This window comes from Dermacentor andersoni, chromosome 7 (genome assembly GCF_023375885.2).
Source record: "Dermacentor andersoni chromosome 7, qqDerAnde1_hic_scaffold, whole genome shotgun sequence".
Taxonomy (NCBI): domain Eukaryota; kingdom Metazoa; phylum Arthropoda; class Arachnida; order Ixodida; family Ixodidae; genus Dermacentor; species Dermacentor andersoni.
In genome coordinates this window covers 73,462,613-73,488,956 of record NC_092820.1, presented here as the reverse complement: position 1 = coordinate 73,488,956, position 26,344 = coordinate 73,462,613, and the positions used below count along the sequence as shown (strand labels likewise).

Here is a 26,344-nt window from a genome sequence, read left to right as displayed (position 1 = left end):
CTGTCTACTGAATCGCTTTGAACTTTCCTCGCTTTAATTTATGCATCAAAATTATAGATTTATAAATTTATTACCTCAACACTTATGTAAAGTCTGCCCGACTCTTGGCTAACCCCCGGGAATGGGTATGCGCCAAACACATCAAGGTCATCATCATAATCATTATCAAGGTTTGTATGCGAACTTGTTAACGTACAGATCGCTCCTCGTGAGGGGCAACCTATAGGACTCGGGCCTGCCTGACCTTACGTGAGCAGAATTTTGATAAAGTTGTTACCACCACCTGGTAACGTAACGCCCTTGAGGAAAAGAGCGCGAAGGGTGGGGCATGGGAGTGGTGTGTTTGCCGCTCGCTTGACTTGTCTTTCGCACTGTTTTATTCAAGGACGATCGCTGCAGTTCAAGACAGTTTTGTAGCGCCGCGCGGTTAAGTAGTTCACGAGGAAAGTTGTTTCTTCTTGGCTATGGCTTCCCACTCTGCCACGTCCAAGGCAACATTGCAGGCGCTGTAGAGGCCCACCAAGATAGGGACTAAAGGGAAAGGAAATCCTGGAAGTAGAGAAGGAGTGCAACCATGTTAGAACAACGACAGTTTGTACAGTGCAAACGAGAGGGAGGAAAAAAAAAGAAAGCTATGAAGAAATCAAGTGAGACAGAAAATGTGTGTAGAAAGGCAGCGGAGGTTAACTAGAGGTAGTGATGGTCGGCTACCCTGCACGCGAAAAATGTGGCAAGAGCACAGAAAGGAAAAGAGAGAAGAGTACAAAGTCAACCGCGTACACAATCCAGCAGTACCAGGCAGCGTTCTTAGAAGCCTATTACGTAGGCATGTAAACCTCGGTAACTTCAGTAGCGTAGATAAATGCTTTACGTGCGGAATTACTTTGGCAGCACCAGCCAAGAACTTTCTGCTCTGGGAGTGGACGACCATCGAGTCTATCAGGAAGTTTGGAGATTGCTTGCCTCTTGGCAGCGCGGGCAGACACATAGAAGGTGTGCGCAGGTACGGTCGCAGCTGTGCATGTCACACGTGCACGGGCCCGCGGTTATTCCAATGTATAGGAACGCGTAGGAGTTGGTCAATGGCGGCTCCGAGCCACAAACGGCACAACATCATCTCTTGGTATTGCGCTAATATAGCTGCTGGAGGTAGTTGCAGGTCAAGGGACAACGCTGTTACAAACGCCGGCTGTTTGCGCGTTGGCACTGATGGACAGGGTATACCGCGCGTATATCTTTGATTCGAGGAGACCATGGATAGGACACATTCAGATCTGCTAGCCCTTGTTTCGATGATTAAGTACTAACTTTGCGCTCTGTTTTAAGCCAACTGTATTGAGACCACATGGGCTCGACCGTTGCCGTCCGCGCAGGTTGGCACCAGAGTACTGCTGCACATGTTTAAAGACGACCCGACTGGGCGACCACCTTTATTACACGATGAACGCCGTTGGTCTCGCACGCGCGCACCACTTCTGATCCCTTTCCTTTGCCTTTTCTTATTCCTGCTTCCCCTTCAGAGTAGGGTAGCCAACCATGAGAGGTTCAACCTATGTTAACCTACCTACCTTCCTTTTCTCTTTCCCGCTGTCTCTCTCAGGGGACAACGAACGCAAACGAGACAAGATGTAAACGTTCAAGAAAACGAAATCAACTTCTTCCCCATCGCCAATACAACATGTTCATGCGCAGACTGAGCTTTACGCTCGTCCTTCTCGGTGGGTGGCAGCACTTCACGAACGCGCTTAAAGCGCTGATGGTTACTCGCGCGGTGCCCCTAGAGGCCTCCGCGAAAGGCCTCGCCATTCAGGATACACAACAGAGAGTCCACAACCAGGTAAGTGTGCAACTCAATTTGAGCCCGGAAGCGAATTAAGCCACAAGTCATCGCTCCATCTGCGTCGCATACCATGATGACATGTGAACATGCTTCTGCATTTGAGCAGGAGGTGTAAAGAATAAGATAAGTTTCAAATAAAATACAGTATTGCATGCGTCATGTGCCCTCTTGCAGAGTTATTACAGTGGTACAGCTTCATGCTCAAGTAACTAACTACATTCGGGAATGTGGGATAAGGGTACGTAAAAAAAATGCTCTCGCGCAACAACAACAACAACAACAACAACAACAACAACAACAACAACAACAACAACAACAACAACAACAACAACAACAACAACAACAACAACAACAACAACAACAACAACAACAACAACAACAACAACAATTACCGGTGACGACCCTTCTGAAGATGACGAGGATTACTTCCAGGTCTCCCAAGTGGAAGAGGGAGGCGATAATGGTGAGCAGAAAGTGCGGAGATCCCAGCAGGGCCTGGGCCCGCCGCATCCGCTCGGGTGACGCCAGGTAGCGGCCCTGGGACAGGAGAGGACATAACGTTAGCCGATTGGGGCATGCGCACGCAGTTCGTTTCGAATATCCAACAGGGCTGCATTCACTCATGCCATTACGAACAAACGAAGGCACGCTGACGGTTCTCGTGGCAACAGATATCAGTCCGGACCACCGCCTCGAGAGGAGTATGATGCTTTGAAATGGCATACCTTTGGTGGCGACGTCTTTTGTCGCAGAGACGGGCCTGAGCTATGCTGCCCCCCCCTCCCCCCCCCCCCCTTCCCCCGTTTCCAAGCAAAAAAAAAAGTGCTCATCTTGAATTTTTGTACTGCAGTGTCGAACTTCGCGTCCGTAAGGGAACTCGTTGAATGCGCCATGACAATATCGAAACTGCAGCACTAATATACTATCGAACGAAAATGCTACCAGATCGCTTTCTTGATTACTCAAGATACTTTACAAAGACTATTTTCCTAATAGCATATTATTCGTTCCCCACGTTTCTACGCTCGACAAACAACGGCAATTAAAGTCTTCCCAGTTGCAGTAAGGTGCACGGAGAATGACTGCTGGAATTTTCTGGTGCCTTAACACGAAGTCTGTCCGATGACTCCAGCAGAAATAGCGTATGCTTCCTGCAAATAAACATGTTTGATTTGATTTGACTGAAATAAAAGTTACGGAAAGCTTTGAACCTGCTTGTAAGCACTTTTATCTCTGTAATCAAACGTCATAAATCATTTCTTCACCATCAGTGATCATTGCTTTTGAATGAACTTTCTCTTATTATTGAATATCTTTAAAATACTTTTGGCTGACCTACACTGACGTTCCCGTATTGGGCCAGTCACTAGCCGGAAATGCGATCAGTCTAAATCTTATAGTATGCATCTCCTTTTACCGCAGAGGCGATGTTTTCGTATATCTCCCGCAGACATCCGTTTCGCGGATGGCGTCATCGCGCCCTATAGATGGCTCAACACAGGACAGCGTGTATGTAACGAGCCAGCATATATAGGTATTGCCATCTCTACTACCGCTGCTGATGTGCCGCTTGCGGACTCTGTTCCCTAACGAACCACGCAACAGAACAACAGACGCTACCTAAATATGCTCTGTTAGAAAAAAAAAACGTCATCAATACCCAGACCTTAATCACGTGACCCTCTCGTCGAGATGGCACGCCGCCCTGCGCAGCTCTCATCTCGACGACCAACTCTGGACGACCCAGCAGGACTACGAAGCGGCGAAGAGGCCAGACCTCGACGTCCCATCGTGGGAGGCCTAGGCCCAGCTGACTAAACTGCTGGTGCTCATTGAAGTTCACTCTCTCTCTTCGTCAGGAACGTTGTCCTTTTAAAAAGCCGACTTGATTCCTTTTGTTCTTTTGCATTTTTTTCTACTCTTTTCTCCACTAAGGGCACTTGTTCTCGCGAGTACCAATCTGTACGGAGAAAACAACTGCTTTCAAAATTTGAAAACGTTCGTCGTCAGGCAAGCAAGCGAAACTAATTGGCTGGGGGCGTCTATGCAAATCGTGTTCGAGTTGGGCAGCGTACATATGACTTTGTAGTTCTTATGTTGTCAAAGATTACAGGAAGCGATTACATAACAGATTCACCCCTGCTACGATGTCTGAGCGTACGGTAGTGTGTGAAAGGGATGTAGCTTAATTTTTTTGCCGTCGCCTGTGGATAATATTGAAACTAACTTGGTATAGGCCGTTATGGTCGTCACATACAAAGAAAACCGACCCCGAAGTGCGTTTGCAGTACCGGGAGAAGACACGAAAATCCAGAAAGTCGCGTCAGCACGGATACCAACCGCATTATGTTCCGTCTTTACCTCTGCGGTTATCAATCAAAAAGAAGTTGTCGCCATCCTTAACACGGGATAGTTATACCCCTGTCACACGGGCACCCGCGAACTCCGTTGAGCATGAAACTCCTTAACGGAGATTGACGGCAATGGAGTTGCGGCTGTGCTACACGGCACAGCGTGAGCTTTCGACGGGCGCCGCACGGGGTACAAACGGCGCTGCTGCGCTTACTTCCGCGTGCAACTGTTCCCATATACGGTCGCCGTTAAAGTAATCTATGTGCATTTTTTTAACGCAGTATGCAATAACATAAAATCACAGCGAGCAACTTTGCGGTACGTTACCGCAAGACTTTTGTTTTCCAAGCATAGCGAAGTTGCAAGCGATGCTGGCCACACTGCGCTCTTGCTTTCGTGCGTGGGCAGAGCGGGTCACGTTGTTGGGTCGGTGCGCTTCGAGTTGTGATTCCGCTGTGTAATCGCGCGTGTCTGTGTGTTCGCGGTGCGCCGGGATCGCTCATGGTGCGTGCCACCCGGAGAATCTTACCCGTACGGCTTGAACGATACGTGCGGCTCCCGTGCATATAAAAACAAACAAAATGGCGGAACGACGTTTCCCGATGCAGCGTGGCGAAGTATTGGTGTAGAGAGTACAGGTGCTGATGCCCTTAAAAACAAATTAAAACTTCCATTATGTGGCATATATCCCAAGGCAAAAAAAATAATAATGCTAAAATTTGTAAATGAACCAGTTACGACGATTTTACTAGCGTAGTTTTCTGCAGAACTGTAGCTGCCTGTGAACGAGAGTACTCCATCCAACCGTAATGGTCATTGCCGAACTCCCTTCGCCCAAAATCTCCATTTAACTTCCTTGGCGCAAGGGAGACCGTGTGACACGGAGCGCAACTCCATTGGCGTAAAGACGAAGGAGTTCAACGGAGTTCGCGGGTGCCCGTGTGACAGGGGTATTAAGTTTGTCCCCGAACATGAAGATGCTGCTTCTGGAATTTACACAAAAAATAAAACAGAACAACAAAAACTCATACGACGGTTCGCGACAGTTAAATACGCCGTGATGGTAAACACTAGATAACTTTTAGCCTGTCCGCTATTCCGGTAAACGGGGGTGGTTTGGGCGGATTTCCGAATTTGCGGGGGCGTAAACGTGAGCGGCTGGAGCGGTGCAGCCGCCTGGTGACGTAGACCTCAACCAGACAAACACAGAGCTAAAATTGCAATAGCCTACTATATTCTACTTCCCTGCTGGTGCAAATTTTCGGGAGCGGTGTAATTGCGAACACGTTTACGCCGCTGTCGAAAATTTACACCCGTGCTAAGAAGAATATATAGTAATAGGCTCAGTATTTATGTGCTTGAGCTTTGCACCACCAGCTGGCGCCGCCAATATTGCCGCTCCCGTTTACGCCCCCGCTCATCCGGCAAACCGCCCGCGCTTGCCGGAATACCGGACGCACGCGGCACCGAACGCCCGCGCCGCCGCTACCGACTCACGAAGGGAAAGGCGAGGGATGACCGAGGAAGAACATCCACAACACTGCGGGCGTAGTCGGTGGATTCCGCCGCCCGTGATGGATGGATGGATGCTATGAGCGTCCCCTTTGGAACGGGGCGGTGGGTTGCGCCACCAAGCTCTTGCTATCATACTGCCTAATGTCCTACCTACGTTAAAAAGAAAGGAAAAAAAAAAAACACGAAGAATTCCGATCACCAAACTTTCTGAACCTCTATCGGAAACTTTATTTTTGTACGCCGTTTCCCTACTTCTACCAATATTCACATCGCCTCTTACTAATCACCCCCCTATTGCAGACATGTTTACTTTCCCCTTAATCTCGCCGAACCCAAGGGCCTAAATCGCCCGCTGGGCAGATATGTTCACTTTCTAATGAAACATGCTCCATCGTTTTTGTTGTTGTTCTCCTGAGTGGCTGTGGAGCCGTTTACCCAGCTTTACCGCAGCAAGCACATGCTTCTTCTTCCTTGTTGTATATCTCTTTATAAGTGCGTGTTCTAAGGAATCCTGATCTCGCTTTGAAAAGTAATGATATTTTCTTTGAGGTGTCGCAAATTGTTTGTTTCCTCATTTCTTTATTACCTCTTAGGCAGTTACCCTTAGTTGGTTTCTTTTCCATTGCTGCCACACATGAGATTGTCTTAGTCTCTCTGACTTTCCTCTTGACGTTCTTTGTTGGCATGTTGCTCACCATACCGGTCGCATACTTGCTGGTAATCTTCCTAGTTCTTTTCGTCCACTGTGAATCAGTTTTCCCAGTGCACATACCTGAGCACTCTCCCAGCCCATTTGCTCTCTTCCGTACTCCTCAGTCGTTCTTCATAATCAGTGTTAATCCGAGCTTTCCTTATTTCAAAAGTCGTCCAGCCCATATCACCCTGCACAGCATCATTTGTAGTTTTCCCCCTGAGCGCTCAATGTGAGGCGTCCCCCTGACCTTTGATTCCCATCGAGTCCTGATTGTGCCCCTGACCGCCATTTCCAAACGTTAGTCCTGGAACCACAACTTTCCACATACCCCGGAGCACCTCGTACTTATTGTATCCCATAGCGTTCCGAGTCTCGCTATGGACGCATTTCTTTTCGCGTTTGCTCTCATTGCTTTTTCCTGTCTTTCCATATATCTATTGCCTTTGTTTGCCTATGTAAAAAGGTATCTTTATTCTTTTACCTGAGGTATTTCCTGGCCCTGTTTTGACGCTGTCTGTTCACTGCTTTCATTGAATACCACAACACCTGATTTTTAACGCTAAATTTCAGATTTAGATTCTCGCATTCCTGTCCAAATATATTAGCCCGACGTTGCAAATCACTTTGCTTGCTAGCTAGCAACACAATGTCGTCCGCATAAAATAAACCTGGAAGCTGCTGCTCCACTACAGTACCCTGCTCTTTGTATGACAGATTAAACCCGATATTACTTCCTTCTAGCGCCCTCTCCATCCTCACCATGTACATCATAATCAGCAGTGGGGATAAAGGGCACCCCTGCCTCAGTCCCTTGTTGATATCAGCTTTCTCCGCGCTGCTCATCCCTTTCCATTCAACGCAAACGGTATTTTCTAGGTAAATCTCTCTCAAAAGTTGTATACAATCGTCGGCTAAGCCTTCCCCTTCCAGAATAAGCTCCTGTAATGTCTAAAAAAGGCCACATATAACAGTTTTCTTTCTACTATGGATATTTCAATACAGTGAGTAAGGGCAAATAAGTTAACATCCAGACACCTACCGATTCTTACGTACTCCCAATGTGCCATTATTCTCTGCCCATGCTTGCAGCTTTAATTTAATCACCTGCATTGCTAACCTGTATATTACCGTTATAATGGTCAACGGTTTAGATGAGTGAACTTAGGTTTTTCCCCCTTATTTTTATAAATTATGTTCATTATACTTTGTCGCCAAATGTCTGGTATTCTTCTATGTTTTAATGTTTTTTCTACTCCTTTCAACAGAGCTTCCTTAGTTTCTGGTCATAGTTCATTGATCAGCCTGACAGGAACCACATCTAGCCCTGTGGCTGAACGCTCAGGAATTTTCTCTTTGGTTTTCTTCCAGTTGAAATTTGTCAGCACCAGCTCCTTTTCCACTTGGGTATCTGTCATGCTGTTTTTCTTCAAATACAACCTCATCATTGCCGTGGAAAGATTCGGCTGTTATTTTTCTGATGTGATTTCATGCCAGTTAACCTTCCAGTTTGTTTTCCTCTTCGTCTAGGATATGTTGCTGTATTGTTCCGGACTTCCTGCCTAATAAGTTTATGTGGTTCCAAAATATTTTAGGTGCGGCCTTCTTTTTCTCACGTATGTCTGACAACCAACGTTTACTTTCACCTTTTAATTTTGCTTGCACCAGTATTTGAACCATAGACTTTTTCTCCCGGTATATTTCCCATTTACTGGTTACTTCATCCTGCGGCAACTGCGCCTTCTTTGCCTGCCTGTGCTCTCGAGATGGTTTCTGTAGTTCGGTGATCGCTCCTCGTATCTCCCTGTTCCACCAGCTTTTCGGATTCTTTTTTCCTTTCCAACAAACATGTTGCTTCTCTTTCTGTATTTCTGTCGTAATTACCCTCAGAAGCTCACTACATTCCCACTTTTTGCTTGGCCATTTGGCAAGTTCTTTCTCGGCTCTAGTGACTATACTTGTTAATGGTTCAGCGTTCAAATGTGGACTGGCCATTCTTCGCTCCTTGCTCTCTCTCTCGACTACATATTCCATTTTGAAAATCAGGCGTTCATGGTCGCTCCCTATGCTGCTATACCCTTCCTCGTCAATGACCATTTCTCTCAACTTATAAATTTTTTCTGTCGCCAGACAGTAATCAATGGTCGATTGCAGTCTCTCCGTTACCACGTGGTCTGCCCGTCACACTTAGGCCCTGCATTTACGATAACAAGATTAGGTTCCTCATACATATCTAGCAAAGACTTCCCGTTGTTGTCTGAATCTCCATCTAGATCCTGTATGTGGGCATTCATGTCACCTTATAGGATAATTTCGGCATCATTCCCGAAACCCTTAATGTCACCACTTATGCACTCTACTAACTCTTGAGTCTTCTCTGTGCAATTATTTCCCGTCCACAAATACGTTACGCCCAAGCCAAGTTTTATTTCCGCTCATTGTGCATGATAACCAGAGATGCTCTTGACATTTCGAATTTACTATTTTTCATTTGGTTCACTAATCGATGAGGATTCCGACTCCCCCTCCCTTTCTTTCTGATTTAGTTCTGTTGCACCCTTCCCAAACATAATTCTCAATCACCGGTGGCACTTCCGAGTCTCTAAGGTGTGTTTCTGTTGCCGCATACACCCCTATTTGTTCTCTGTTTAACTGTTATTCAATCTCTACCCACTTTTATTCTGCCGCCTTGCATGTCTACGTCGCCTATTGCATGGTGAGCTCTCTTTCTTGATTTCCTCCTTTTTATTTTATTTGCGGCGATGCTGTTGGTTCTCCTAGGGGACCTTCTTCATTACTATACCTACCCCGGCTTCCTGAACGCCCATGGGCCCTCCAAAAAAGTAACTGCGTGACCAGCAAGTCGCCAGCCTGCTTCTCGTTCAAGCCCGTGGTTGAAGTGGATCCCGTCTCGTTGAAAACCACCACATCTTCTCACTTCCCTGCTGACTTCTACAACCTCGAAACATTTCTCTCGGCTCCTTGTGTATATAGCCTCATTAGCAGCCTCTACGGTTCTTTGTACTTTACTCTCACGTACAGGAACCTTCGGCACTGTGCACACCACGATCTGCACCTGAGGAGACAGCTCGCGCAAGTCGTCTACCTCCTTCGCCAAGCGCTGGGCTAGTCCTGTCGCTTTTTTGTTTAGTACGTCATTTAGTCCACCTGTTACTACGACAAGGTTGCGTTCGTGAGCATATTCCGCGAGCTTTTCTTTCGCTCGCTCCATGGCAAAACCCAATGTCCCCCCTGAAAATGTCCCTACCGCCACTCTTTTGCCGCCTTTCACGCTCTCCACAATTGTCCCTGAGCAACCAGTCAGGTTTGAGTCGCCGGCGATAATCACCCTTGCCCTCTCTCTTATTGCCGAGGCCTCTCCCTACTTCCCTTTGTCCTCCTTTTCCGCCTGATTCGGTCTTGACAAGGTACATTGACCCCTAAGTTCCTGCTTTTCCTCTGTGGCCGCTTCAAGGTAGGTGAAGGTCATTCGAGCTACCCCCACGCTACGTTGCACGCACTCTCCGTGCTTTGTTGACGCTCCCTGTCCTGTTACGTCGGGAGACGGCGTTCCACCGTCACGACCATTCTCGTTCATGATGGCGGCCCCATTCCGCATTTCCTGGGCTGCTTGAAGTCATTTTTCCACCGCCTTCCGTGGATCACGCTCCATGTTTACCTAATTTTTTGAGCTCTTAGACCTGTTTCACAAGCTCATCTTGGAAACCCTCCATTTTCTTTAGTCTAGCATCGACATAACAGTGTCTGCCGATTGACTCGATTTCTTCTCCATTCTCACCCTTCCCCTCGTCTGCAATGAGGGGCGCTGCACACTTCTCGCCTTACCGTCTTTCTTGCCATGTGCTGCACTTAGCTTTTTCTAATGCAAACACTGAAGCTTTTCTGAGCACGCGCCTACGACGAGCACAGTCCGACACACATAGAATCTAAATCCCTAAAATGCCCTCAAGGTAATTATCACCAGTGTTTGAAAAGCAATAAATAAATACTTAAGGTATGACAGGTATTCAAGGACGCGGTCATGCTCTCACTATCCTACCGAAGCAATATTCCCGATATCAATGCACGCACAATAAAACCACTAATAGGTAATAGTCTTGCCACTTCCAAACTACTATTTAAAGGCTATACAGACTTAACCTCAGACACGGTTGCACGTGTTGAAACACGCGGCACGAAAGGACGCTCTGACTATCCTAGCATGCCAAATATAAACGAAACACACCCGCACACACGAAAGAAGAAGAAGAAAGGCGGAAAACTAGCAAATTAATATTTAACGGATAAAAAATAATTAAACAAAAATATAGACGCAAGGTTAAAGCATGCACAAGAAAACTCACGTTTTCGTCGCCGCCACGGAGCGCTGCAAAAACACGTCCTTCCGCCACAAACATCAGTAGGGCACATCGAGGCACGCCTGACGGCGCGAAACTGATGAACGAGCTAAGAAAAAGCTAATCCTTAAATAATTTGCTTTCACGCACTCATAACATACCACTCCACATTAGTAGCAAGGACCGCCTCGATAAGCGAGTGTGTGCGTGAGCCATCTTCGGGTCCCAGGAGGATATGAGCGTTACCGTTAAAGCAAAGTGGTGGCACCCTGCTAATTGTTCTCGTGCTTTAACCTTTAACCTTTTAAATACTTTTACACGCCAAGTTGACATTATTAATGCCAGCAGAAAGTTCGATTCATGGCGCGTCGTCAATCACTACGCTCCACCAATCTCCGATCCAGGAATATCTCTAACCAGCGCCCCCCACATTCCCCCCGTCGAGTCAAGTATAGCGTTTGCGCGCAAAGTATAGGGCTTTTCGAATACCAAAACGTTCGAATCGAATACAAATATTTAGAAAAAGCGAGCTCCGATAATCGCTTCGAACACCAACTATTTTCAATTTCTAAAAGAGCGAAAATGAAAGATTGCGTGGAGTTCGTTTGAAAAGGACAATAAGGCTTAATTACGTTTTTTTGTACACATAGCGCCGTCAGCAAATGGATGTCAGCTAGAGTGAAAAGCTTGTAAATGCGAACCAACTGAAATGGGATCGTATCCGTTGTGCCATAGCAAGGATAACAACAGAATAAGCCAACAGCACGTGATCACATGCAAGCACTAGATTGTTGCGCTTGGTAAAGGAGCCAAATGTAGTACTGCGTCGTGTATGAGTCTTTCACGTGCCTTCTTGAGCCCTTGTCTGTATGCGCTACAATGGTACTCCGTAATACCAAGGCGCCGCTCAAGGTTTTAAAAGAAACATACTGAAATTGGACAAATAATATATTTCTCTGGCTAAACAGAGACAAACTTGTCAACTGCTTGAGGCCAGGCATGCTTAATAAATGACTGAACACTCTGGTGCAGAAGCCAACTCCCCCATGTGCTCGCTGAAAAAAAAACAAAAATAAACTGGTGTGTCTATGCATCAACCGCGCGGTTCCGACTCAGCAATATTATTCGTAAGAGTCTCGGCTTGCGCCAGTCTTTCTACATAGACTGCAAGAACCGTTGTTATAACTATGCAATATTCCGACAAACCAATATTCGACAGCATCGAATAGCGATTTTTCGAGCCGAATATGAGAGATCTAATACCAACGTCAGTTCGTTTCGTGTTGGAGATTTACAGTTTTTCGCCTATAGCGTTATAACGCCGGGGAAATAGATACGACGACGCTCCCCGACAGCTCACACGAATCTCACGAGCCGCGTTTACAGCAGTGCGCCAGCGTACACTTTGTCACATGTCGCAGAGCATCGTGGAAGCACTAGCCACGTTTACATGACTGCACGAGTAGTACATCGCGTTTCCTAATGAATTACGGTAATACTATAACACACCGTATACGCATGGAACCAGGTTGAACGTCAGTGGAGGAGAACATACACTATCAACTATTTTAATTTTCTTCTTGTCTAACCTTGATGTGTAGGGGCGGCCACTGCGCGAGAGGACCCACTGCATCTGATTAACCCTCGTCTGGAACATTAGTGCGCTTTGTCTCCATAGCGCACCCCTACAGATGCGATTCTCCAGTCGCACTTATACGAAAGTGGCCGTTTACAAAGGAAGCCACGAAACGGCTTGAAGGCCAAGGAGTGTTCTCCACGAGGACGAGGCTTCGCATAGCAGCCAATAATTTTCGAACGCGTCACAGCATTTACCAGCTTCCGTTGTTCTCATACGATTTTCTACAGGACAGCCCAACTAGACTCCAGCAATGGTCTTTCATTTCGACTCAGTTCGACAGTCCTCTTCGACTAGAAGGTATACACACACATATATATATATATATATATATATATATATATATATATATATATATATATATATATATATATATATATATATATATATATATATATATATATAGCGCCCCCCATCGACCGAAGTGCTCTGTGTTCTTCAATAGTGCTCCTTCGCGAGTCGTGAGACAAAATTTCGCAATCATGGCGCACGATCCCGGTGTCTACACGACAGTGCCCAAGTGGAGACCTTTTTCAAACGACTCGCCATCGCGTGAATCGCCGAGGAACGTTACAGTGGCGCTCCATCACGTAGGGACGACGCTGATCACCAAGCGAGCAAAGATGGCGGCGCCAACGGGAGCACGGCGGAAAAAAGAATAAATATACACGCCATACCTCGAAGTCCTTGACGGGCGTCCACTTCCTCGCTTCTGCGGTGATCACCTCGAGGGCGATGCCGAGAACGCTGAGCGCGCACCAGATGCTGTCGTGCATGTTCATGTCGTGCCAGAGCCAGGTGAAGGCGAAGGCCACCGCCGCGCCCAGCACCAACTGAAACGGTCTGCGGTCGCCCCGCACGACCGGTTCGTAGATGTAGCTGCGGGTACAGACGGCACAGTTAGAGCAAGGGTATGAGACGATGCGGCCCAGCCATTGCGCAACCACGCGAGGTGACCCTCACTTCTTTACTCTCTGCCACCGCCCACATACACCATCTCGTATCTCGTGTTCACTGGAATTTTCTTCGGGAAGGGGGGGAGGGGGTATGCACGGAAGACATTTCAGCGCTGTAACAGAGCGCGCATGGTCTCGAATAGGCTTCCATCTGTCCAGACCAAGCCGTTGCAGCACGAGAAGCAAATTCGTTAAAGGCATATGCACGGTCCGGGATGGTGACAGCACCTACTTAAATTAGGGCGGAGGGGGGGGGGGGGGGTTATTCTTGCGCACAGATCGCCGTCAGGGCTTTGATGATACGTAGGTGCGAAAATCAATTAAGGGGCCCGGTGAAGCCCCCCGGCTACACTGGGCCCGTGGGGGGGGGGGGGGGCACTAAATAGTGAACAGCGATGAAGCCTCTTTCCAGCCCCCGCCCCCACTTGGCTATATCGCTATTCTTATTGCATTTGTTTTCACCTGAAGCGTCTTTACAATCGCTTGCTAAAATCGCATGTATCTCACAGATGCTACACTCGACTCTCGTTAATTTCATTCTTGCGGGACCGCAACTTTAGGTCGAAATAATTGAAACGTCGAATTAACAAACAATGGCCAAATTTACGATTTTCAATTATTTAATGCTTCAAACATTTCGTCATCTACAGACTACTTCAATATGACATTGCAATAGCTATCCGTGTCGTTGTTGGCCAGTGGCCCACGGACATCAGCGCTGTCATCGGTGCTAACTAAATCGTCAAAAGATACATCGAGCACGAGTTGGCGGGATCGAATCCCGGCCACGGCGGCCGCATTTCGATGGGGGCGAAATGCGAAAACACCCGTGTACTTAGATTTAGGTGCACGTTAAAGAAACCCAGGTCGTCAAAATTTCCGGAGTCCTCCACTACGGCGTGCCTCATAATCAGAAAGTGGTTTTGGGACGTAAAACCCCATAATTAATATTAAAGGATACATCGCCCAGGGCACAGCGCAAGTCGTTGTCATCACTGCAGAACAGGTTGTAGGAGTCGCTGTTGTCGCCTAGGGTAACCAAAGGTGCCGTCTGCTGATTGTATTGTGTTTTCAAGCTTTTAGTAGCCACTGCGCGTACGAGGGGGCGCCCTTGGTTGCGCCTGTGCGAAATATTGTTATATATAACCGAAGCGACAAGCTTTCGCATTCGAACTAAGTGAGTTTTCCTTCCATAGCCAAGTATGGTTTCTAGCTGGGACTTCGCATGCAGCCGGGACACAGCGCGTTCTAATTAACCGAGATCAAGATAACCAAAGCTGAATTAACCGGAGTTGACTGTATAACATTATCGCTTTTATTTTGGCAATCGTAGTACCCACGCGCTTCACTTTGATAATGTGCAGAGGAAAGGAGCCATTACTCGATCACGTGCCGCGTGACCAGATGGCGGCGTTGTCGCGCCACTCATGACGTGGTCGGAGTCAAATTTATCTTCTTGCTCGGCGTTCGGAGAGCCTAGCTCGGCAGTATGTTTGTCGATGCGAAAGGGAGTCATCGCGAAACCTGCGCTCATCAGATGTTATAAGGCCTATATAGCCGCGCAAGCGTGAAATTTGTTCAACCAACAGCACAACTGTAGGCAATATAACTCCCGATAAGCCCCCTGTATGGGTACGATGAATTGTACCTACTGTAGCATTAATTAGTGGGCTCGGTCAGACGCGACCATTCCTGCACGGATGGACAAACGCACTACCGAGCTATACTCTCTCGGAACGCCTCGCACGAGGCTAAATTTAACTCCGATTACGTCATGCGTGGCGTGATAGTGGCGCCATCTATGAACGCGACCCATCCATATGATCGGGCAATGGCTTCTTAGCGTTACGCAATGATTACCAAAGTAAGGCGCGGGAGCAGTGCGGTTGCAAATATATAAGCAGTAATGATATAAACCGTTTTTGTTACATGCATGCGGCTTTAGGAAGCGACCCCCTCTGACCGATTTTAAAGACTTTTCACGTTAAAAAAAAAAAAAAAGAAAAGGAAAAAAATTTTCTGCGCGAGCGCTTACCACTCTCGAAACCAGCGGCCGAAGGTTCTTGCAAGATAACCGAACTCATGGGGAGAAAGCAACTTCAGTCGTTTCCCTTGCTTTGCGGGCCGTAATCCAATATGCTGAAAATATTTACGCGCCTATCCAAGAGAGAAGGCTACCATGACAACAGGCAACGGCAAACTAATTAAACTAGCCAGACTAATTAGCAGATATATATTGAATAACATCATTAGATAAAAGTGTGCGGGGGCCACGGGCTGTGCACATGGAATCGATTTAGGCGAATATTTCATTGGGCACACAAAGGTTCGTTTTATTATGTGCATTTATTATATTGGAATGAAGCTGCGTCTATCCGATTCCGAAACTTAAACTGTCATCTATGGCGCAATTCCGAAATTTTTTTCACATCAGGTATAAAAGAAACGAAACAAGAAGAAGATAGAGTGGTAAGGTTATCCCCACAAAGGTAAGAAAAGCGGTAAGCCAAACAGACTCAATTCGCTTTTCTTTCTTTTTTTTTGGCGTGGCGGTTAGAAATGACGTTGAAGAGGATATCATAATTACGGATAATCCGTGACAGTGTCACGTCAAATTTCTTTATTACATGCAAAATAGACAGCTAAAGGCGGTATTCGAACGTTAACAAGTAAATTGTTAACTACGCGAAAGTTAAGTAAAGCTTCCAGGGTGATTAGGCGGGCTTACTTTTTAAAGAGAACCTAAGCCTTAGAAATTAGGACGGGAACAAACAGCGCCTAGTCTGTCGTCCTCACTGCGTCCCGTCCAAGTGCTGTTTGTCCCGGTCCTAATGATGTACCAACCAGCCTAGATCAGCACACTCCTTCAAGCCTTAGAAAGCTTTTCTTTCTACAGACGAATACATACCCCTCCCTCACACGCTATCACACTATATACCCCGACATCTACCCGAGCCAGGCGTGCAAGGTCTGTAAAACTGAATCGGCAACACTTCCCCACATGCTATGGGAGTGCAAAGATCAATACCAAGAGCTTAATCCCGTGACCCTCTCGTCGAGATGGCACGCCGCCCTGCGCAGCTCCCATCTCGACGACCAACTCTGGGCGACCCAGCAGGCCTATGAAACGGCGAAGAGGCAAGACCTCGACGTCCCATCGTGCGAGGCCTAGGCCTAGCCGACTGAACTGCTGGTGCTCATTAATGTTCACTCTCTCTCTCTCTCTAAAAAACGAAAGAAAGAAAAAAGGCAACAGAACGAAATACATTGTGCGTTTGAGCTGAGCTCAGAATCTATTCTTTTTCTGCGAAGTCACTAGCCGAGCACATGGAAGCAGGACACCTCGCTGCCGTCGCAGGAACCGTAATAGTGCGAGGAAAACATGGATGTTGCTGCCTTGACAATATAACGCTACTATTTTGTTTAAAAAACTTAACTCCGTGTACCACTTTAGGTATCACCCGAGGCACAGTTCGAGAGCTTCAAACAGATCCTGAAACAGCGAAAGGCCAAGTCACAGGAGATTGACGTACACCTGTGAGAAGAAGTATACGGACCAGGCATTGGGGAATAAAACTCATTTTCTTCTCTGTTAGTTAATGGAACTTGAAATTATAGAATGCAGTCCAAACTTGGCATTACGCATTTTCTAGTACACTCAACAGTTTCCATTTAAGCGTGCTAATTACGGAGAAACTCTGTTTTTTCGTCGACCCTGTGGTCCGTATGCTTTTGCTCACGGGTGTACATGGTTGAAGCGTCGAGTCCAGATCAAAAGAAGGAAATATTATATGAGATAGTGATGCATGGTAAAACAGTTTAGTCCAGAAGGCATGGGAATTAAGTACGACGTGTTTGAAACAGCGTTTCGCTATACCAGACTTTGCGTCTGGGCTACTGCATCGGACGAGACCTTTTAATTGCTCACTTGCATACCTTCGGATCCACAGGTGCATGCCACGGTCGAAGTTCCTGAAAAGAATAACGAGTGAAAACGAATGAGGCGTATGCTTCGTTATAGCTGTGCGTGCATCAAACCTGCAATAGCGCCGGGTCGTGGCGCTTACGCATGCGTTCCTAGCACAGCGGCTTCATGATTCGTTGCTATAGATTCTAAAATACTTTTGTTCATACCCTTTGAAAAAAGCAAGCCAACTCGTAAAAGAGTACACAACGAAATTAAGACGAATACAAGCGACGACGGCAATGCATGTTGCTATTGCCTGCAGATAAATAGGACCCTCGATCTGGTAGCAGTTTTCCTAGCCAATTGAAGCGTTGTTTGGCAAATTATTCTCTATACTGAATGCACCAGTACGCTAAACACGCGAGCTCGACGCATGTAGCACATATCTTATATTTCAAAACATCAAGCACGCGTACCTATAGGTAACCAAGGCCGGTCAGGAGGCGCTAAGGCGGTTTGAACGTTCAGCTAATACGCTGATGCCGTCTGGTAGGGAGGCCACGAAAACGGCATGCGCCTTCAAGCAAGGACCGCTTGCATGTAGGCTCCCTCAACAGGTCATGTCATTGACGTGTAAATCATCTCCAGGCGCGACCATGCCGTCGTCACCGCCGTGCTGTCCTGGTATCGACAGCACATGCGCGTCCCGCGCGTTGAGGGCTACTAGGCATCAAGAGACGCTTCACCGCATCCATACTTGCAGACAACTTTCTGTGGCTATGAAGGGAAAGCTCAGGGGGTGGAGATCCTGCACATGTGTTATAGCGCCCAGTAATCCGTTAGCGTTTGGCAGTGCTTTTGGTTGCTCGGAACAGACGTTGAATCGACGCAGCTTCCAGTGCGACAGTTTCGCGCTTGCCCAGACGCGGAAGGTAAAAGCTGCAAAATAAGCACACTTTTACGTTCAGTGGTGTGTTCTGTCTTGTTTAACTGTTGCTCATAAGGTGTGTATGTTTTCTCTTCCCCAGCTTAAGCTAACGTGGATGAAAACGCGGGACTCCATTCAGAAGCGCCCTCCCTTGTGCGCGCTTTGCGTCCGTAGCTTTCCCTTCATAGCCACAGAAAGTTGTCCGCGGTATAGGAGCGGTGAAGCGAAGCACGCACTATGGACACTAACGAGCGCCGACAGTGAGCGCTTCGGTAGCCTCAGCATAGCGTAGGCCCCAAAGCGGTGTAGCCTGGTGTAGGCGGTGTAGGCCTTCTGCTGAGAGGATGACGCAGTTCCCGCACATGGTTTGTCTTTCGCGTCCGATGAGCCGGTGATGCCTCGTCTCATACGGAGTGGAACTTCAACATGCACCAGCAGTGCTTACACGCCGCCTACTGCTTCGCTCAATTGCGATGGCACCAACTAAGAAAACTGCTGATCTAAGCGGCGTGGAAAGGCAACAACGTCGACGAGCGAATCTCCCTTTGGTCCGGGTAGGGACAGGCCAGCATGAAGAAGAATGCCTTCGGGCGTTCGTGGCGCACGCTGCGAACTATGTCACTTGCATTCCTGAAACTGAGCGCCTCGTAACCCAAGTGGCTGCACAAGACACTACGTAGGTGGACCAAAATGCCCGCACCTTCGCCGAAGCGACTCTGCAGCAACGCGTCGCTCGCCAACAGGACGCCACGCGCTAAGCAAACCTGCAACAAGGTGGCCGACCAACAAATCGTGCGTCTTTCGCTGCAAGGGATCGAGAGCTCATGAGGCAAGCATGCAACAGCTACTGCGGAGACACGTTTCACTTTCGTGTTCTAACGATTCTATGAAAGAGGGATCAACCACTGACATTGAAGTTGGTTCATTTGTAGCGTTCCGCTGCTCTGGTTGACGCATATAAGTTTAGCGTGTCCACAAAATGCAGTACGAACTGCGGAATCCAAATGCATCGCAGAGACAAACGTGCGTAGCAGCTATGGTGGTGCGCCATCTTGTGACACATTAACCAGGGAAAACAAGGGGAAGGCGGGAGATGGAAATTCAAGAGCAAAACGAGAGCAAGCTGAAAGCGGGAGCCTACGTTTCGTGTCCCCTTGTCGAAACGTTGGCTCCCGCTTTCACGTTGTTCTCGTGTTGCTCATCTTCTTACATTAACCAGAGCACACCAAACTGCAACGGCCATGTTCTACCTATGTGATGGCGCAAAGGGGTCGGCAGCAACGTTAATTGGTGAACGCTCCATTTATTTTTTGAAAGGACGTTTCATATAGGCGCTGTCGTTGAAAAAGTCACATGGGCGCGCTATTGGCGCTGTCACTGCTGTAGACATCCTTGGTGTTCCGATATTCCATGAACTATGTATAGGGCAGACTAACTGTCTATTACAGGGTTCGTATAAGCATAACTCTTCACGGAATTCTGCGTTACCGGAGACGTAAACGGGAGCAGGCATCTTGGTGGTGCCATCTTGTGGTACATAGTTTATCAGTTTAATCGAAAAGGGCACAAATTACGGCACAAAGAAGACAGGAACTTAGAGGACGCTGTTTACTCGGCTGCTTCAGTCACCCACGAAGAAGGGATCGAGCTGGTCCGGAAACATCGGCAACTTCTTAACCCTGGCTCGAGCAGTTTTCGCTTCCAAATCTATCGTTGTATCATTGCAGCAAGCGAGCACATTCTTCTTAGCTGCTTTTCTAAAACGTTTGACGTAATCGTCAAAATACAGTGTTTAACATTTTTTCGACGTGAATACTCACTCACGGAAAAGCAAAAAAGGAAATAAAGAAATAAACAGCGCTGAAGATGTCGCTACCAGAGTTACTGCTTTCCACGTCTTGTGTAACCCGGTATTCCATGAAAGGCAATGCGTACTCTGCCAAGCTAGAGCTCTCTGCCGTCTGGTAATGTCTAAAGTGAAAGGTAACGGAGAAGGCATTGAGCGCAGTCCGCCCGATGGTCCAACGAGCTGAGATTCGGCTTACCTCCAAAAGTGCGAGCACCGGTGCATAATGGCTATGCACGGAGAGCGTGGCGGGATCTCGACGCCTTCCGCGTTGGAGACGGCGCCGGAGAAGCTGTAGGTAAACTGGTAACGCGCGTAGAAGACGAACAACAAGGACAGTGCGTAGCCCACCACGCTGGGGAGGTCCATCTTCTCGCCCATCCAGGGCCACTCAGACATCGCGGAACTGCGAACCGTGAACATGAAAATGAAGAAGGCCGAGTTAATCGCATATTACGTGTTCTGAAGTACTTTATTAGCCACATGCTTACTCCTGAGTTCACGCACTACGCGACGCCTGCGGTCTAAAGGATGCTCCATGTCCGCCACCATGGTCTTGAGTGGCGCTAGTTGACTCTCCTACGCAGGGAGCTTATAAATGCAAACGCTATCCTGAGGTGGTGTCAATGCCAAAATTTGCACCCTTATTTACCGCCAAATTTGGTCAGCAGCCATTTTGGTCCCGTATCTCGCTAGTAGTCGCGGCGCATTCCTGCTTTTTTTGGTTACGCTGTGATGTGCCCATGTTGGCACGGAATCTGTTAAATTTCTTTAGTTTTATACCAATGCGTACATGAAACCTACATGTACATCTTTATTACACTAGTTGCCTTTTCCTTTTATTTTCACACATCAAACTTCTTTTCCATTGCATGTCGTGCGACAAGTATACAGCAACAAGTTATAAGGCACGCTGACGTGCTCGTGATAGCATTATCTCGCGCCAAGGATATGAACTGGGGTGCTATAACGTAAAACTATTCCAAACTTTTCTCTCACATTTCTGCAATCGGCCCTCCGCGATTGGTAAAAACTTTTTGGGGGCCATCCCCACTTCACCTGCCTGTGACGCGACGTCACGAAAACCGCGATAGCTTCCCATCTGATATGACGTGTACCCACTGTTTATGCATGATTCGACGGAACAAATGAAAAATAGTTATTTCTAATTCGACGCCTTTTCGTCATTAGCCCTCGGCTATTGGTCGAAAGTTTTTGGGCTGGACCCACTTCACTTGCCTGTCATGCGACGTCAAAAAGCCGCAAGAACTCACCTCGTCAAAGTGACGTGTGCGCGTTAAAAGTGCATTAATATGCCAAACAAAACTGAATTTTCTTCTGAATAGCCGCAGGCTGCCCCATTCCGAAAGGTATAAAAGATGGCTGCCGCCGATCGCTGAGGCACTGGCTACTTGCACCTGCCGGAGAGCATGGGTTTATTTGCGCATAATAAAACTTCTTGCGTGGTCGAGTAACGTTTTCGAGCAGCTTCGGAACGTTTAAGACCGTATTATGCCAACTCTGCTTTGCTGAGGATTCGTTTTAGTGTCATTCTTAAGCTTCCGTTGCATGGCGCCGCGATTTTCGACCAGCTACCCCAAGCTAAGTAAGGGAAAGTGGACCAATCGCAGACGCCGGCACCACCCTCTTCATCTGGTTATCGATATTCAGCGCAGTGGCTCGGCCCCATCGAATATCTTGCCACTTGAGCGTGCTCCTCGTGTCTTGTCAGCCAATTAGACGAGACAAGCCGCTCAGTGTAGGCAATGTTATACGTTTTTCAAGCAAACGAAAATGACCTCCTATGAACAAGGAGAGCGTTTTATTGGTCTGTTCAGACAACTCTGCGGGTGACCGCCCGATGCTTGCGCCGGTGGTTAGGGAAATCTGACGTCAGTATATTGGAACAAAACATATTGGAATAGTTTCACGTTATAGGGCCCCTGCAATAAGCATTCTCGGGGACTTTCACTTGTAACTAATATATAAAGGGTGTTTTTCGAAGTGTGCTGTGATAAAGACTGTGCTTACTAGCCTGCTTAACTAAAGCGTAGACGTGCCGTGTACTGCACTCAGAGACGCTCTATGTCTCTGTAGCTGAGGCCAACCTTTATTAAAAAAATTGCTTAGTTTGACGTCACTAAGGGTTGCGGGAAACTTGGTCTGTTGGCTGGTCTTTCGCCATTTTGTCTCCCACATCGTATAATTTGTCGGAAAGTTTAGCCCTCCAATTAAGCTGTTGGTGGCAAGTATACTTTTACAAAGGCTGTCACCACCCTGAAAGAGCGCTTGCATGTAAGCTCCCTACTCTCACGGCTTCATCGATGGTGAATGTACACTAGCACACACACACACCCCGGAAAGTGGAGGGAGGACAGCCTTCATGCATGGTTGCACAATGGCAGCGCATCGCACGCGTAATGCTGGGGACGTGGGCTCGGCACCCTCTTGAGGCGAATTGTTCCTTCGTCCCCTCTCGTATATTGTTAACCTCTGATTTTTTAACGCAGGTTGTTTTGTTTTCTGTGTCATGCTTTTTTTTTTCTCTTTGCCATCTCTGTATTTGCTGGTCTCCGCGCACGCCTGCGATAGCCCTTCGGGTCTGAAGCATGTTGGAATAAATAAATAAATAAATAAATAAATAAATAAAAAAATAAATAAATAAATAAATAAATATGTTGTGGTTGTTTGGCAATCCTGGCAATAGCGCGGACCAGGCTTTGTGCGAGCATGTACCCTCAAGGGCAAAGGAAACGAAAAACTGAAAGGAAATAATTACAAAGTAGATGGTTTGCATCGGCGCCATTGTGGCCGCCATCTTGGGGTATATACTAGCGCACCGAGAAGCTATGCAAACAAAACGGGCGCGTCATGCAGCGAGCGCCAAATTTATAATAGTCATAATACCACGAAAAATTGTCCGACGATTACAATACTCCCTAATGCGAAATTTTAGCGCAGCTCTATACGTGTTTCCTTTTCGCGATATATTGAAGCAAGGAATTCAATACCGAAACCACCGCACCGACTGGCAGTGGGCCAGTGCCGTCAGCGCCTTCGCAGAGCGAGGCGCAGTATGGCAACGCTGGCATGATAAGCGGCATCGTATGATGCGCTGACGTCATTGCGGCTTTCCTGGTAGGGTTAGCGAGCAAGGTGAGAAGCTGTGTCCGTGACGTCAAGTGAAAACTATCTACGCCACTCTACAGTGGTCGCCGTATCTACAGTGGTCGCCATAGAAACGCAAAGAATAGACACGGACAGCGCATGCGTCGCGTCTTTGTATGTCCGTATCCATTGTCAGCCAAGCTGATCCTACGACTCCGCAATGGTCAACTATACCGGCTGGCTTTTAAAACGCCAGGATTACAGAGGTCAAGTAGGCGTCGCCCTCTGCGCGCCCACAGAGTTACATCGTTCACTTCAGCCGGGCCTAATCGTATAATCGCATAAATCGATTAATCCAGTCGATTTATACCAACCGAGCCAATCGTATAAAGCGGTCCTCCCTTGATTACTGCGCCCCGACCTGCGTGTAAGTAACTTCGCCTCGGAGATAATGTCGCGTGACTGAAGGAGACCGTGATGATAATGGTGATCATGATCCCAGGGTATACATAATCGGAACGGAGGATTGGTCAGGAAGCTGGTCGTAGAATGATGGGGAATGAGGCGGGCGTAGCGGGGACGGTAGTAGTAATATAAATAATAATTAAAGCCTTCTGTCATCCAATACCGAAGTAGAGATATAACATCGCTGTTGTTGTAGTTTACCTTATGGCACGTACCCACGACGGGGATTGGTCAAGTTCGCAATGTAAACGCGACAGAATTCCTCCGTTAGATTTAACTTAATAGTATATACGACCAAGGCGTAAATAAAAATATTTTGCATAGTAAAAGAATAGTTTCAATGCTCTCACGCCAGCTTTCGATCACACAGCTGGAATTGCGCCGCTTCATTTTGGCTCTTGCAGTCTCCGTGCCTTTAATTTTAGATCGTAAATATTTGTAAATATACGTTCTTGTGCAGCACTGGAGCTTTAGTACCGGAAGAAGGCCAATAGAAGGGCCCGATTTCAAAACGAGAGCTTATTTCTCTCCTTATTTTAGCTGTCTTTTCTTTCATGCAATTACGCTGTGGGAAAATAGCAGCTGCCATAAGATGGGCTTTTTCTTTATAACAACGGGCGTGGCCCCTCACCAAATTTCTTGGGTTCCAAAGGTGCTTATTTTTGTATTTCTACAACTTACGTATCTTAAATAATCTTTCAAGCTTCCAACTTCGAATGCTCGTTATGTTCATAGTAAAAAAGGAAGAGCCATTCCGACTCCTTTGCAGCTCACCTGTAGAAGAAATGGCCCATGAGTTCCATCAAAAAGAAATGGCCGCCGGAACGAAGCAACGTCGCGATGGCTCCAGCGATCACCCGTGGTGTGCAACTCGGTCTTGTCTTGTTCAGCTGCGGGGAAGCACGCGCAGGTGGCTTATTTAATTTAATTTAATTTTATTTAATTTATTTAATTTCATTTCATTTGGGCCCATTTACAAGCAAATGGAGGGGTTCAAGGTAAAAGCTGCTTATTGGCAGCTTGAGTGGTCCCTGGCGTCCTTTACATATTGGCAGACCGGTGGCAAAGAAGACTTTCGGAAATGAAAAACAAATAACGGGGGTTTACATCGATTGAAGGGAGTAATTTACACTTCTTTCACTGTGAATACGAACAGCACGAGGGAACGCTTCGCAACTCTCGCGCGAAATTGTTTGGAGGGGTGTCTCGTAAAAGGCGTCGACGGTGCGAATTCGTGCGTGAAGTAAAAAAAAAGAAGTTGATGAGTTGCGCGCACAGCGTGCGATAGGCACGCAATAAGTTAGAGCGCACTTGGCTTTTTCACGTTGCTGTGAGAAACGTTCGCGGGATCCCTTAGTTACCGACTTCTATTTCCCTATTGCCTTCTCGAGGCCACCCACTTCTTGGCTTGTTCCACTCTTCAAAGAGAGAGATAAAAAAATTATACGGCTGGCCATTTCATAGAACGTATCAGCTTTTTTTATCTGAAGCTCACAAAACATATTCAACGCAAACCTAAGTAGGCTGGGTGGTTCGAATCGGCCATCTGTGTTTTTTTCTGCGTACTTGCGTCTTATTTAGATCTTCCCATCCCCAATCATTTTTCCTCTGGCAATGCAACCAACTAAGATGAATTTGAGAAACATCGCTGTATTCTTTTGTTCCAACCTTTCCTCCTCTCTCGCTCATGAATGGTCAATAAACCTGTTTGTTGTCATGAAAGCGCCATGAAAGCGCCATGCTTCGCCATGTTCAGCGGGGATAGAAGTTCCAGTACTGACAAAAGTCCAACATCGGAGGCAGCTTCACCAAAGCACAAATAAAGAGAGGAAGGAAGAAAGAAAGAAAGAAAGAAAGAAGGAAAGAAAGAAAGTAAAAAAGAAAGAAAGAACGAAAGGAAAATTTGAGTAGAGCAGAGTCGCATCCGGCTTTATATCCTACCCTTGAACATGGGATGATAAGATAGAAAGATAGGAAGCAGACCAGTAAGTCAGCCCCGCACCCGGAAGAATTGAAACCACAGCTGCCGGCCGGGATGGAGTGCGATCACCTTGAAGAAGCGCCGCTACGCTTCTGTGACCTTGTTCTTGCGACAGCTGCCCGACCAAAGCCCCGGGATACTTTTTTTTTTGTGTTCCGCGTACGTTTGCGTCATCTAAGCGGGGGCTGAAACTAAGATCAAAGGGACTGCACAGTTTTGCCAAAACCTGAGCGATGAAGTGGTCGTAGTTCTGCGGCGGTCCCAGGTAGACTGTGGGCAGGTAGATGAAGTAGGCCAGCGACTGCCAGTACGGCGGCCACCTGCTCCGGCTGTCCCCGCTGGGCTTCTGGCGCTCGGCTCGGACGAAGTCCACGCTGAAGCTGAGTCCGCGCATGAGGTTCCAGTGGAAGACGACGTAGGCTGCCCTGTAGGGCATCAGGCCGTACCTGGGATACATGTACTGGAGAAAAAGAAGACACCCTGCAGCTAGCTGCGGGACACACAACTTGCCGAGCCTAGCGTATCCCTCAGCTCTGTGAGCATGCTATCGCTCCCGGAGTCCTGTCCCTCAGGACGTTTCGTCTCGCTTGCCGCATCTTGACCGCTGCACTTGGCGCTAAAATCATCTCTGGCGTACACAACGCGGTGGACGTACCGCTTGGAACAGAGTTTCATTATTTCTTGACCACCATCGGGACTGCATCGGTGCTCCGGTCATATTAAAGCGAAGCTTTAGGTAGGTGCGTAAAATGTAAAGCCTT

The 26,344-nt window shown here is 47.4% G+C and overlaps 1 protein-coding gene across 1 annotated transcript in view; it reads right to left on the bottom strand.

The window, feature by feature from the left end:
- Nucleotides 1-354: 354 nt before the first annotated feature.
- Nucleotides 355-26,344, bottom strand: part of LOC126534310 (protein-cysteine N-palmitoyltransferase Rasp-like) — a 62,694-nt gene continuing 36,704 nt past the window's right edge. Inside the window, exons 6-12 of the mRNA XM_055072802.2 lie at nucleotides 25,810-26,043; nucleotides 24,377-24,492; nucleotides 20,229-20,435; nucleotides 17,285-17,320; nucleotides 13,070-13,271; nucleotides 2,233-2,377; nucleotides 355-549 (exon numbers count right to left, since the gene is read on the bottom strand). Coding sequence (XP_054928777.1) covers nucleotides 437-549; nucleotides 2,233-2,377; nucleotides 13,070-13,271; nucleotides 17,285-17,320; nucleotides 20,229-20,435; nucleotides 24,377-24,492; nucleotides 25,810-26,043 — 1,053 coding nt within the window. The 3' untranslated portion in view covers nucleotides 355-436. The remainder of the gene's footprint in view (nucleotides 550-2,232; nucleotides 2,378-13,069; nucleotides 13,272-17,284; nucleotides 17,321-20,228; nucleotides 20,436-24,376; nucleotides 24,493-25,809; nucleotides 26,044-26,344) is intronic.